Source organism: Anomaloglossus baeobatrachus, chromosome 3 (genome assembly GCF_048569485.1).
Source record: "Anomaloglossus baeobatrachus isolate aAnoBae1 chromosome 3, aAnoBae1.hap1, whole genome shotgun sequence".
Lineage (NCBI taxonomy): Eukaryota > Metazoa > Chordata > Amphibia > Anura > Aromobatidae > Anomaloglossus > Anomaloglossus baeobatrachus.
The window spans coordinates 45377893-45391995 of NC_134355.1; the positions used below are offsets into that span (position 1 = coordinate 45377893).

At 44.9% G+C, this 14103-nt stretch overlaps 1 protein-coding gene across 7 annotated transcripts in view; it reads right to left on the reverse strand.

Moving 5' to 3' along the window:
* HHAT (hedgehog acyltransferase) overlaps window positions 1-14103 on the reverse strand; it is a 407838-nt gene that overhangs the window by 269549 nt on the left and 124186 nt on the right. For all 7 annotated transcript variants that reach the window (XM_075339171.1, XM_075339170.1, XM_075339169.1 and 4 more), the window contains one exon: window positions 11111-11323. In XM_075339171.1, coding sequence (XP_075195286.1) covers window positions 11111-11323 — 213 coding nt within the window. The remainder of the gene's footprint in view (window positions 1-11110; window positions 11324-14103) is intronic.

The following is a 14103-nucleotide window of genomic DNA, read 5'->3' on the forward strand; positions in this document are numbered from 1 at the left end:
CTCTGTGCGGCGCCCATATACCCAGCCGAGTTTGAGACCCCTGCTCTAACATGCCAAGAAAGTATTGTACCTCTAAGGGAGATCCAGAAAAAATTAGGGAGTAAAGATGAGTGAACCTGACCTGTAAGGGTATGTGCACACAATCAGAGTTCACAGTGTTTGGACACAGAGTGTTTCAGATGTGTCCAAAACGCTGCGTTGTACAGTACAAGCACAGTGGAAGGGATCTATAGAAATCTCCTGCCCACTGTGCATGTACAGTCCGCAGCGAAAAGTGAGCTGCAGTGCGGCTTCCCGAGCTGCAAGCATGTGAATACTTTGCTGCGGAGTTGCAAGCGTTCTCCACAAGGAGAACACAGACAGAGACCACAGCACCCTGAACCTGGATCGTGGCCATGAGCAGCTGCAGTCTCCTGCGGAGGAGACTCGGGCCCCACAGGTCAGGACCTGCCTCGTCCAGGACACAATGGGTCCTGATTGTGTGCATATACCCTAATCCGCAGCGTGGGCTATGTGCCCACGCTGCGGATTTTGCGCAGATTTTGCCGCGGATTTCCCGAAAATCTGCAGCAGCGGCACTTCCAAGCCATTTCAATGGCATTTTGGAAATGCTGTGTCCATGCTGCGGATTTTTCCGCTGCGGATTTGCCGCGGATTTTGATCCAGAAAAATCTGCAGCATGTCAATTGTTTGGTGCAGATTTGGTGCGGATTTTTGGTTTTGAATGGGGAAAAAAAAAAAAAAAAAAAAAAAATCTGCATCAAAATCCGCGGCAAATCCGCGGGTGCGGATTTGCCGCGAAAGTCGCGGATTTTCAGGCAGAAAAATCCGCAGGTACATTCTACCGTGGACACATAGCCTTAAGGTTAGGGTTTGTACCGAACCCTATCTTTGAAAAAAAAGTCTGAGTCTGAGTTTGGGTGCAGTATGTCGGCTAACTACTTGATTGACCATTGGTACTCGGCCCAGTGAGGGCCACTTGCAGTCTCTGAATGGCTCTCATTGGAGTAAAAACAATGTTTTCGGATGCGGTCTGTCCAAAATAACAAAACCCTGCCCTCCTTCCCCCAGAAATGCTGTGTTTATGGCTGGCAGTATGTGGGCGGAGAGCTGAACTGCTCAATTATTGACTTCCATTAGACTCGTTACACTAGTTGAGACCGTTAATTCAGGTCCCAATTGACTTATGGGATTCAGGGTCCGGGAACAAGATCAGGTCAAGTCTGGATCCCGAAGCTAACTTTTAACTAAAGTACAGCCAAACTTGGCAAACCCGAACATCCACTCACCTCTAGTAGGGAGTATACGAGGCAATGTTTCCACAGAAAAGTATGTAAAATACAGTACTTCATCCTAATAGCTAACATAATAATCCCTTTAGATTCGATTTTGCCGTTAAAGCCCCCGTCACACACAGGTTTTGTAACATATCAGCGAACTCGCTAGCGATACCGCTGTGTATGAAAAGCAGCAGCGAGCGAGCCCCTGCTGCGAGGTCGCTGATCGTGACAAAACGATCAGGACCATTTTTTACTCATTGGTCTCCCGCTGTGCAGCACGCATCGACAGGTTTGACGTCGGGAGACCAACGAGTGCCCGTTCTGAGTAAACAGGGATCCGTCGTTACACAGGTCGTTGGTGGCTGATCTCTGATCGCTGTGGAGATCTGCCTGATTGACAGCTCACCAGCGACCATGTAGCGACGCTCCAGCGATCACTGCCAGGTTGGAGTGCTGGTCAGATCGCTGGTGCGTCGCTACGTGTAACAGGACCCTAAAGGCTGCAGAATTTTTGCCTTTTTGGTTTTTAGTTTTCCATGAAATTATTGCGCAACTTTTATTAAGTTTGTGAGGAACAATTTGATTTTGTGGGGTTTGTTTTTTTTTTTTGTTAATGATGTTTACTGCTCAGTATAAAGTTATTCTACGTCCTGTAATAATTTTAACATGGACCCTTACACCACGCTGTACATATTCTCATGCGGACCTTAGTGATTATATTTGAGCTGTTACTGGATGTCTCAGGACCAGGGCCGCTTCTTCATATTAAAAAACTTCTGACACTGCAGATACTCTTTATTAAACTTTTACCATTTAAGTCTCAGTAGGAAAATTCCCAATATGATCCATTTACTCCTGTACAGCAAAACTGCCTAGGAGTAATAAACTGACAGGTAATCTATTACCTCGAATAGCCGGGGCAGTGCCCCACGACGGAGGCTGAAGAACGCTGATGTTCCTTTTCATATACCTTTATACCCTTCAAAACCACCCGAATAAACAGAGTTAAAGAAGTATTTTCTGTCTGATAAAGCATTGGCATCTGTGTAGAATATTCTATCCCCCGAGAATGACGGAGCCACAGTGCTGTGTATCTTCTGCTAGATAAACTGGGTGCTGCATCCAAAACACTGCAAACCCAAATTGTGTGTATGTACCCTAAGGCTACTTTCACACATCCGGTTTTTGCTCTGTGGCACAATACGGTATTCTGCAGAAAAACCGCAACCGTTTTTTTTTACGCCGGTTGCGGTTTTCTTTGCATAGACTTACATTAGTGCCGTATTGTGCCGCAGGGGCTTGCGTTCGGTCCGGTTTTTGCCGCATGCGGCAGATTTAGCCGATGCCGCGGCCGGATAGAACGTTCCCTGCAACGTTTTTTGCTCCGGCAAAAAAACCCGCATCGCGCCGCATCCAGCCGCTGCGGCACACTTTTCAATGCATGCCTATGGACGCCGGATGTGGCGCGATGTGGAAAAAAACGCATCCGGTCGCCGCATGCGTTTTTTTCCACTGTGCATGCTCAGTAGCGTGCCGCAACCGGAAAAAAACGGACGGGCCGCATGTAAAAACTTATGCAAAGGCTGCGGTGTTTTCACCGCATCCGTTGCATTGGTTTCACAGCCGGATTGAGCCGCACTGCTAAAACCGGATGTGTGAAAGTAGCCTAACAGCTCTGAAAAGGGCTTCTGTGCACATGTTTAGCACAAACCACTTCACTTAGCAGGTACAAATGAAGATAATGGCCATTGCTCTTTAACCCTTGTACAGGGAGGACTTAGGGTGTGTGCCCATGATCACTTTTCACGCTTCAGCTGCGTCCAAAATGCTGCGTTGTACAGTACAAGCACAATGGATGGGATTTCTAGAAATCCCATGCCCACTGTGCTTGTTTTTCTGCAGCAAACAATGACCTGCGGTGCTGCTTTCTGAGCCGCCGCATGTCAATTATTTGCAGTGGAGACACAAGCGTTCTTCGCAGGGAAAACAGAAGAGAGAGACCGCAACAGCCTGAGCCCGGATCGTGGGCACGAGCAGCTGCAGCCTCCTGCGGTGGAGACTCGCGGCCCTGCGGGTCAGGAACGGCCGCATCCAGGATACAGAGGGTCCTGATCGTGGGCATGTACTCTTAAAGGGAATCTATCAGCAGGTTTTTGCTCCCTCATCTAAGAGCAGCATAATTTAGGCAAAGAGGCCCTGAGTTCAACAATGTATCACTTAGATTATTGTTTACAGCCGTTCTGACACAATGAAATATTTTAGATTTTGTATGTAGCACTGCTGGGAGAGCTGCCCCCGCCCACACCAGGCTTTCAATGCATATTTCCATAGATAGAAGCTGCTAATCAAAGAAGGGGGTAGAGTCAGACTAGAGCTCACATGCTGCTGAGACCCACTAATGATAAAGATAAGAGGCTTAAACTAACATTGTGGGTAAACGAAAAAAGACTGAGATAAGACATGCAGGGATGAATTCTCTGTTTTAACTTTTGCAGCATGCGGTCTTCAGCTTACATTGCAGAAAACTGCAATGGACACATCCCTTGCGTTGTGCCCATGGAGTAGCTACTGGCCAGTGGAGTGAGTTGGCAGAGAAATGTTGTGATGCAGAGTCAAATCCAGGAAGTGAAAGTCAGGGAAACAAATGTGAGACATTGGGTAGTCAAAACAAAACAAGCCAAAATCAGACGCTAAGAGAAAATAAAGATACAAGGCTAAACAAAGCAGGAGACCAAGGTGAGTAACAAATTATGTGCTACTGAGACCCACTAATGATAAAGATTTTAGATTTTGTATGTAGCAGTGCTGGGAGAGCTGCACAGAGAGACCCACACCAGGCTTTCAGTACATATTTCCATAGACAGAAGCTGCTAATCAAAGAAGGGGGCAGAGTCAGACTAGAGATCACATGCTGCTGAGACCCACTAATGATAAAGATAAAAAGCTTAAACTAACATTGCAGATAAACAAAAAAAGACTGAGATAAGACACACAGGGCAGAGTTAAGTGTTAACTCTTGCAGCATGCTGTTTTCAGATTACACTGCAGAAACCTGCTGACAGAGTCCCTTTAAGTAGAGCCTCTTGAGGTTGTGTCCATGGAGTAGCTGCCGGTCAGTAGAATACGTTGGCAGAGAAAAGTTGTGATGCAGAGTCAAAACCAGGAAGTGAAGGTCAGGAAAAGAATTGTGAGACAGTTGGGTAGTCAAAAATACAAGCCAAAATCAGACGCTAAGGGGTACTTTGCACGCTGCGACATCGCTACTGCGATATTGTCGGGGTCAAATCGAAAGTGACGCACATCCGGCGCCGGTAACGACGTTGCAACGTGTAAAGCCTAGATGCGCCAATAAACGATCACAAAAGCATTGTAAATCGGTGATCTGTGTAGCGTCGGTCATTTTCATAATGTCGCACCAATAGGAGATACGATGTTGTTCCTCGTTCCTGCAGGCAGCACACATCGCTGTGTGTGAAGCCGCAGGAGCGAGGAACATCTCCTTACCTGCGTCCACCGGCTATGCGGAAGGAAGTGGGCGGGATGTTTACATCCCGCTCATCTCCGCCCCTCCGCTTCTATTGGCCGCCTGCCGTGTGATATCGCTGTGACGCCACACGACCCGCCCCCTTAGGAAGGAGGCGGGTCACCGGACAGAGCGATGTCGCAGGGCAGGTAAGTGCATGTGAAGCTGCCGTAGCGATAATATTCACTACGGCAGCTATCACAAGATATCGCATGTGCGACGGTGGCGGGGACTATCGCGCTCGGCATCACTAGCCGATGCTAGTGATGTCGCAACGTGCAAAGTACCCCTAAGAGAAAATCAAGATACAGCGCTAAACAAAACAGGAATCCAACAAATTATAGCTTATAGAAGACTACTATGGGTTTAATCCACCCAAGTATCACAGCGGAGAGATGGTTCCAACTAATAATCAGCACTCTGCAGAAAAACATGGATCCGCTGTCTGGGAGGCACCACAAGTCCCAGCCACACTAATGTTAAATGCAGCGCCATATAGCGACAGAGGCAGAAGTCAGAACATTCCCTAGTCGCTTCAATAAGAAATAAGCAGCAACATATCAAATCTGGAAGTTTTTCCTCTTGGAAAAAGAAAACAAGAAATTGCTCCAAATTTAAGTACTGAATAAATGGAAACAACAAAAAAAAATGCTCTATCCAAAATATGCATCAGAAACACCAGACGCCGCTCCAATAAAAGATAGATTTTTTTAAAGTGGATTTTTTCAGCAAAAAAAAAAATCTAAGTGGAAAAACTGTTTATGAACATAGCCCTAACTTTTTGCTCCTTTTTTTGCCATTTGTGAAACTGACAACCACAAGAAGCCAAGTCCCCAGCGTTGCGACTTTCCTTCTGTTCGTGCGCTCAGCCTCGGGCATAAAGATACAACTGAGACCAACTTGTAAGAGCACAAAACCTATCACGTGAGGCCATAACACCAGCGGAGGTGTTACTACGTCCTCTGGAGTGTGGATTTCTTAAAAATAACATGAAGCTTTTTTTCTTCCTTTAATAAATGCAGAGTGTAATTATACCGCATTACACAGGCAGCTCCCGCGGAGGGAGCGTGCACCCCGGCGGTATGTCATTCTGCACGATGTGAAGTGATACAACGGAACGTTCTCTCACGCTGGATACATTACTTACACCCACACTTACTTGTGTCACATTAGAAATGTATATGAAATTATTTGCCATAGCAACACGTCTAGAAAAAGAGCAGAAAGTATTAGTTACGTGCAGCCGGGAGCGGCGCCAATGTGAAAGGCTTGTGACATGGCGGCAGATCGAGCCACCGGCATCAGTGGCACCGAATACTGATATAAGATATACGCTCTTACATGGAGTCATTGGGGCGGATTGGGGCCTGTAAGTACCAGCATGGTTCCCAAAATATCATGTGTAATGTATATACACCGTGTGCAGAATTATTGGGCAAGTTGTATTTTAGAGGATTTTTTTTATTATTGATCAACAACTATGTTCTCAATCAACCCAAAAGACTCAAATATCAAAGCTTAATATTTTGGAAGTTGGAGTGGTGATTTTTAGATTTGGCTATCTTAGGAGGATATCTGTTTGTGCAGGTAACTATTACTGTGCAGAATTATTAGGCAACTAAATAAAAAAAATCAAATCTATTCCCATCTCACTTGTTTATTTTCACCAGGTAAACCAATATAACGGCACAAACTTTAGAAATAAACATTTCTGACATGCAAAAACAAAACCCCAAAAAATTAGTGCCCAATATAGCCACCTTTCTTTATGATGACACTCAGCAGCCTCCATCCATAGATTCTGTCAGTTGCTTGATCTGTTTACGGTCAACATTGCGTGCAGCAGCCACCACAGCCTCCAGACACTGTTCCCAGAGGTGGACTGTTTTCCCTCCCTGTAGTTCTCACATTTTATGAGGGACCACAGGTTCTCTATGGGGTTCAGATCAGGTAAACAAGGGGGCCATGTCATTATTTTTTCATCTTTTAGACCTTTACAGGCCAGCCACGTTGTGGAGTAGTTGGATGCATGTGATGGAGCATTGTCCTGCATGAAAATCATGTTTTTCTTGAATGATACCGAGTTCTTCCTGTACCACCGCTTGAAGAAGTTGTCTTCCAGAAACTGGCAGTAGGTCTGGGAGTTGAGCTTTACTCCATCCTCAACCCAAAAAGGTCCCACAAGTTCATCTTTGATGATACCAGCCCATACCAGTGCCCACCTCCACCTTGCTGCCGTCTGAGCCGGAGTGGAGCTCTCTGCCCTTTACTGATCCAGCCTCTGGCCCATCCATCTGGCCCATCAAGAGTCACTCTCATTTCATCAGTCCATAAAACCTTGGAAAAATCAGCCTAAAGATATTTCTTGGCCCAGTCTTGACGTTTTTTCTTATGTTTCTTGTTCAGAGGTGGTGGTTTTTCAGCCTTCCTCACCTTGGCCATGTCCCTGAGTATGGCACACCTTGTGCTTTTTGATACTCCAGTAACGTTGCAGCTCTAAAATATGGCCACACTGGTGGCAAAAGGCATCTTGGCAGCTTCACGCTTGATTTTCCTCAACTCATGGGCAGTTATTTTGTGCCTTTTTTGCCCAACACGCTTCTTGCGACCCTGTTGGCTATTTGCCATGAAACGCTTGATTGTTCGGTGATCACGCTTCAAACGTTTGGCAATTTCAAGACTGCTGCATCCCTCTGCAAGACATCTCACAATTTTGGACTTTTCAGAGCCCGACAAATTTCTCTTCTGACCCATTTTGCCAAAGGAAAGGAAGTTGCCTAATAATTAAGCACCCCTTATATAGGGTGTTGATGTCATTACACCGCACCCCTCCTCATTACAGAGATGCACATCACCTGAGTTACTTAATTGATAGTTGGATCTCAGCCTATACAGCTTGGAGTAGGACAACATGTATAAAAAGTATCCTGTGATCAAAATACACATTTGCCTAATAATTCTGCACACAGTGTAGACTATATTATATTAGTATACACCGATCAGCCCGCCTAATATTCTGCACTATGACGCTAGAAAGACTCATCCACAACAAGCCAAGACACTTTTCTATCAGAGTCGGAAGTATCTTTTCACCAATCTGTGCTACAGTACCTCTCCTGTAGAATGGGACGAGATGGGCATCAATGGCCCTTTGGCACCCATGATCCGGCTGTCCGCTGTCACAGTGTGTGACAGACAGTCATGTGGTTTCTGGCCACAGAAGGTCACAGTTTTTGGCTGCGCAGAATACTTCCTGACCTTCCATTGTTCCTGCTGTCAGTATTCATTGTAATAGGTAGCTTTCCTGCTGGATTCATCTCTCTCTATTTTGGACCCAGCAGGAGCTCAGCTTCCACCCAGCTCCTGATCATCAGTATTCCCTCAGTGTTTATATACCCCTTCCTTGCTTTGGACTGGTGCTGTTGATATTTTCAGTTTCTTCAAGCCTAGGTTGCAAGCAGCTGGTTTGTACTCCTCTGTCGTATCGTTGCTGAAAACTCTGCTTAACTCCTACCTGAGTCATCTAAAAAGAAGTAGCTCATGCTTTTCACCCAGTGTGTCCTCCTTGTGTTTTCTCTAGTGTTTAGTGTGGTTAACAAAGAGCTAATCCCACTCGTTCCCTATTTAGGGCCCAGCACTAGGGAAACCTAGGGTGAGGTATCCGGCTCGGCACATAGGAACCTATCTAGGGTGGTGAGGGACCCCAGGGAGCAGCAGTAGGATCGTTCAGGTGTCACCATCTTCCCCTTTCCTAGACACAGGGTTTCCCTTCCCTTTCACCATGCACTTGGTACTTCCCTGTACCTAGTGTGACATCCTCCCTTACACCACTTTTGGCCTATTGTTTTTGGAGATGTCCTGACATAGTCGCCTAGTCATCACTATTTGTCCCTTTGTGAGTTTCATTCCCATTTTCCATTTTTCCTATTTCTAATACATCAACTTTAAAGAGGTCCCTTATGCCCTCCAAGCCAGCAGCATTTACATATGCATGTCAAAATTATTTACTTAACCAGCTGTATATAACATCATTCTCTAAAATCAGTGTGTAAAAAGAACATTTATTACATCTGTTTTCGGTATGCAAATTAGGGCCTTGACTAGTTGATGGGGTTTTGTTTCTTCAGACTAGTCGTCAGCCCTCTTTCCGTATTATCACACCCCTGTGGGCATGTTAACATGATTTCCACGAGCTGGTGTCACCGTCAGTTCCTGTAAATGTAGCGCATGCGAGCGGCTCAGTTCAACAGCGTCAGTGTGCCTCAGAAGCCGGGTGTATGCGTCTCAGCTTCAGCAAGTCTTCTCTAGGGGCGTTTGTTTTAGCTTGTTTCTCCCAGATGCTGCCAATCACAGCTCAGCAGCATCTGATAGTACTAGACTTGCCAAAGCAGATCCTGAACTGTGATTGGCAGTATCTGGGAAGGAAGGGTGAAAGCACACATGCTCTCAAAGAGGACTCAGAAAAAGAAAACTCAGACGAGAAGACTCAGAAAGAGAAGGCTCGGACAGAGAAGGCTCGGGCAGAGAAGGCTCGGACAGAGAAGGCTCGGACAGAGAAGGCTCGGACAGAGAAGGCTCGGACAGAGAAGGCTCGGGCAGAGAAGGCTCGGGCAGAGAAGGTTCGGGCAGAGAAGGCTCGGGCAGAGAAGGTTCGGACAGAGAAGGCTCGGACAGAGAAGGCTCGGACAGAGAAGGCTCGGAAAGAAAAGGCTCGGACAGAGAAGGCTCGGACAGAGAAGGCTCGGACAGAGAAGGCTCGGACAGAAAAGGCTCGGACAGAAAAGGCTCGGGCAGAGAAGGCTCGGAAAGAGAAGGCTCGGAAAGAGAAGGCTCGGAAAGAGAAGGCTCGGAAAGAGAAGGCTCGGAAAGAGAAGGCTCGGAAAGAGAAGGCTCGGAAAGAGAAGGCTCGGAAAGAGAAAAGTCGGAAAGAGAAAACTCGGAAAGAGAAGACACGGAAAGAGAAGACACGGAAAGAGAAGACACGGCAAGAGAAGACACGGAAAGAGAAGACACGGAAAGAGAAGACACGGAAAGAGAAGACTCGGAAAGACAAGACTCGGAAAGACAAGACTCGGAAAGACAAGACTCGGAAAGACAAGACTCGGAAAGACAAGACTCGGAAAGAGAAGACACGGCAAGAGAAGACACGGCAAGAGAAGACACGGAAAGAGAAGACACGGAAAGAGAAGACACGGAAAGAGAAGACACGGAAAGAGAAGACACGGAAAGAGAAGACACGGAAAGAGAAAACTCGGAAAGACAAGACTCGGAAAGAGAAGACACGGAAAGAGAAGACACGGAAAGAGAAGACACGGAAAGAGAAGACACGGAAAGAGAAGACACGGAAAGAGAAAACTCGGAAAGAGAAAACTCGGAAAGAGAAGACACGGAAAGAGAAGACACGGCAAGAGAAGAGACGGCAAGAGAAGACACGGCAAGAGAAGACACGGAAAGAGAAGACACGGAAAGAGAAGACACGGAAAGAGAAGACACGGAAAGAGAAGACACGGAAAGAGAAGACACGGAAAGAGAAGACACGGAAAGAGAAGACACGGAAAGAGAATACTCGGAAAGAGAATACTCGGAAAGACAAGACTCGGAAGGAGAAGACTGAATAAATTTGCAGTTGGTCTGCAAAGCAGAGATTTCACATACTGGGCTCCAAAAGAAACAAATGTGAATATGTGTGTAACGGAGCAACACAGAACAAAACCAGAAAAGAGTGGCAGAATCAGAGATTTTTAGAGCAAGTGACAGGTCCTCTGTAAGAACTAACCGGTCACTTGTTGCCTTATATGTTCCACTCCTTCTCAGGGGCCATTGTCAAGAAATCAATGTCATTCGCTTTCCTTGTCAGTAGTTTTAGACTGGGGCTAGATGGCAACATAACGAGAGGCCAAAATATTGTGTGATGCTGCTACTACATCACAGCATAACATTAGTGACTGGAGCAGCGTTATGATCCACAAGTTCTGATTGTGCAGCGCAGTCCCATTTATTAACATTATGCTACCAGAATGATGTGAGTAACTGCTAAAGTCACCATGAAGCCCCAGCATTAATATTATGGCTGATTTATTAGTTTGGGAAGTTTGCATAAATAAAAAAAAAATCTGAAAAAAAAGTATTAGGAAGGTAAAAAATCCAACATGTTCCATCTACACTGTAAAGTACTGGGATAAGTATATGGGTTTTCCCAATTTAATGATCCGGTGCACTTTCCCATTCCCGGTTCTGATCCAGTTGCCTAGTGAAGGAGTTCATTAGTACAATGGTAAAGTGATGGCTTTTATATTCAGGCACGTACCTGTTTAGTGAAGTCATCGTAGGTGATAATGGGACCGTTGTGGAAGAGGGGGTAATAAAAAACGTACAGCAGCAATGAGGGTAAAGAGAAGGCGGATTTGTCACTTGATTGGAGATTGCTGTATTCCAGGCAGTAACTTATATAAAACAAGGAGCGCACGGTGAGTGTGAACTGCAGGAGGTAGAACTCATTCTCACTGCCATACCAAGCCCGCTGGAAGGAAGAAGACGAGGAAATCAGACCACAAACACGTTTAAAGGCAATGTACACGGTCACATGGACAGGTTTTATTGCTCATTTGCTTCCTAAAAACTAACAACTTGCCTTCATTAAAACATTTCAACCATTTTCCTTCTGCACAGTTTCTGGAAGTCCTTTATCAAGCTGAGTGACATCCCAAATAATTCAAGCCAGAGTCATTATACCTGACAGTTCTCTCTGCTCTACCCTCCCTTCTCTCAGTGTTAGAGATAGAGGCAGGAGGAGAAGGTGATATACAGATATCCACAGCATGGAGAGGGAAGAAAGGATTTGAAAGAGGGCAGAGCCAATAGAGAAAGAAGAAAGTACAGGGAGAGGAAATAAGTGCAGGATAGAAGCTGTGCTGATGCATATGAACTAATAAACGCAGCAGTACCCTGGATATACACAGATATCACATCCAGCCTATATTACAGGGAGAGACACACACAGCCTATATTACATGGAGAGGAAATAAGTGCAGGATAGAAGCTGTGTTGATGCATATGAACTAATGAACACAGCTGCACGATGGATATACAGAGACATCACATCCATCCTATATTACAGGGAGAGACACACAGATAGCCTATATTACAGGGAGAGGAAATAAGTGCAGGATAGAAGCTGTGTTGATGCATATGAACTAATGAACACAGCTGCACGATGGATATACAGAGACATCACATCCATCCTATATTACAGGGAGAGACACACAGATAGCCTATATTACAGGGAGAGGAAATAAGTGCAGGATAGAAACTGTGCTGATGCATATGAACTAATGAACGCAGCAGCACCCTGGATATACACAGACCTCACATCCAGCCTATATTACATGGAGAGACACACACAGCCTATATTACAAGGAGAGGAAATAATTGCAGGATAGAAGCTATGTTGATGTATATGAACTAATGAACGCAGCTGCACCCTGGATATACACAGACATCACATCCAGCCTATATTACAAGGAGAGACACTCACAAAAAACAAATCTAAATCATGAATCAGGCTGGAAACTGAATATCAAGGAGACAGATAATGAATGGCCTTGTCTGGCAATATCCCCATACAACAAGAAAACGAGTTGGCTCTGTTTTTGGAAGAAGACAACCACATTTTTTTTTTTTTTTTCAATTATGAAGAACCACTTTTGTTCTATGGTGCTAAATCACAAGGAGATAGACCTGTTGCCTTTTCCATTTAGTGCTGAATAAATGAAGATGAAATAAAATGAAATATTATTACTATTTGTTAAGTTCTCATTGTTTCTCAAATTTATGCATAAAACAGGTAACATTACATTAAGCCGTTCCAGATACTAAATGAAGTAATTAGCGTAAAAAAAAACCCACAGGAGGAGCCATCTGAAAGAGTAGGAAATGAAAAAAAGTGAAAAAAGAAGGAAAGAAGAAAGGAAATTAAAGTTAGTTAAGAAATAAAGAGGAGGAATGAAGTGAAGCAAAGTTAATAGAAAGGAAAGAAAATGGAAGAATAAGGAAAAATAAAAGGAAAAGATCATAAAATAGAGGAAGGAGAAGGAAGAAAGAAAAAGTTAGGATAGGAAGACAATAGAAAATGAAGAAACATAAAAGTAAATCAAAACGAAAGAAAGGAAATAGGGGAAGTAACAAATGATGTAAAGAAAGAGAGAAAGAAAGCAAAGGAAAGGGAGAAAAAAAATAAAAAAATAAGGAAGAAAGGAAGGGAGAAAGTACGGAACAAAAAAGATTAATGGGGCTCACAATACAGGGAAAAGAAGAGAAGGAATAAATCAGACTAGGACTGGAAAAAGGAAAGGTATGAAATGGAAAGGAAAGGAAGGGAAGGAAGGGATGGAGGAAAGGAAGGGAGGAAAGGAAGGAAGAGATGGAGGGAGGGAAGAAAGGAAGGAAGGAAGGGAGGGAGGGAAAAAAGGAAGAAAGGAAGGGAGAAAGTACGGAACAAAAAAGATTAATGGGGCACACAACACAGGGAAAAGAAGAGAAGGAATAAACCAGACTAGGACTGGAGAAAGGATAGGTATGAAATGGAAAACAAAAGGAAAGGAAAGAAAGGGAAGGAAGTAAGGAAGGAAGGAAGGAAGGAAGGAGGGGAAGGAAGGAGGGGAAGGAAGGAAAGGAAGGAAAGGAAGGAAGGAGGAAAGGAAGGAGGAAAGGAAGGAAGGAAAGGAAGGAAAGGAAGGAAAGGAAGGAAGGAAGGAAGGAAAGGAAGGAAAGGAAGGAAAGGAAGGAAAGGAAGGAAAGGAAGGAAAGGAAGGAAAGGAAGGAAAGGAAGGAAAGGAAGGAAAGGAAGGAAAGGAAGGAAAGAAAGGAAAGAAAGGAAAGGAAGGAAAGGAAGGAAAGGAAGGAAAGGAAGGAAAGGAAGGAAAGGAAGGAAGGAAGAAAGGAAGGAAGAAAGGAAGGAAGGAAGGAAGGAAGAAAGGAAGGAAGGAAGGAAAGGAAGGAAGGAAGGAAGGAAAGGAAGGTGAGAAGGAAGGAAGGGAGGGAAGGAAGGGAGGGAAGGAAGGGAGGGAAGGAAGGAAGGGAGGGAAGGAAGGAAGGGAGGGAAGGAAGGAAGGGAGGGAAGGAAGGATGGAAGGAAGGATGGAAGGAAGGAAGGAAAGAAAGAAAGAAAGAAAGAAAGGAAGAATAAAAAGGAAGTGAGACGATAGAAAAGGGAGGGAAAGGAGGAAGGGAAGGAAGGAAAGAAGGAGGGAAGGAAGGAAGAATAAAAAGGAAGTAAGACGATAGAAAATAAATAAAAAAGCT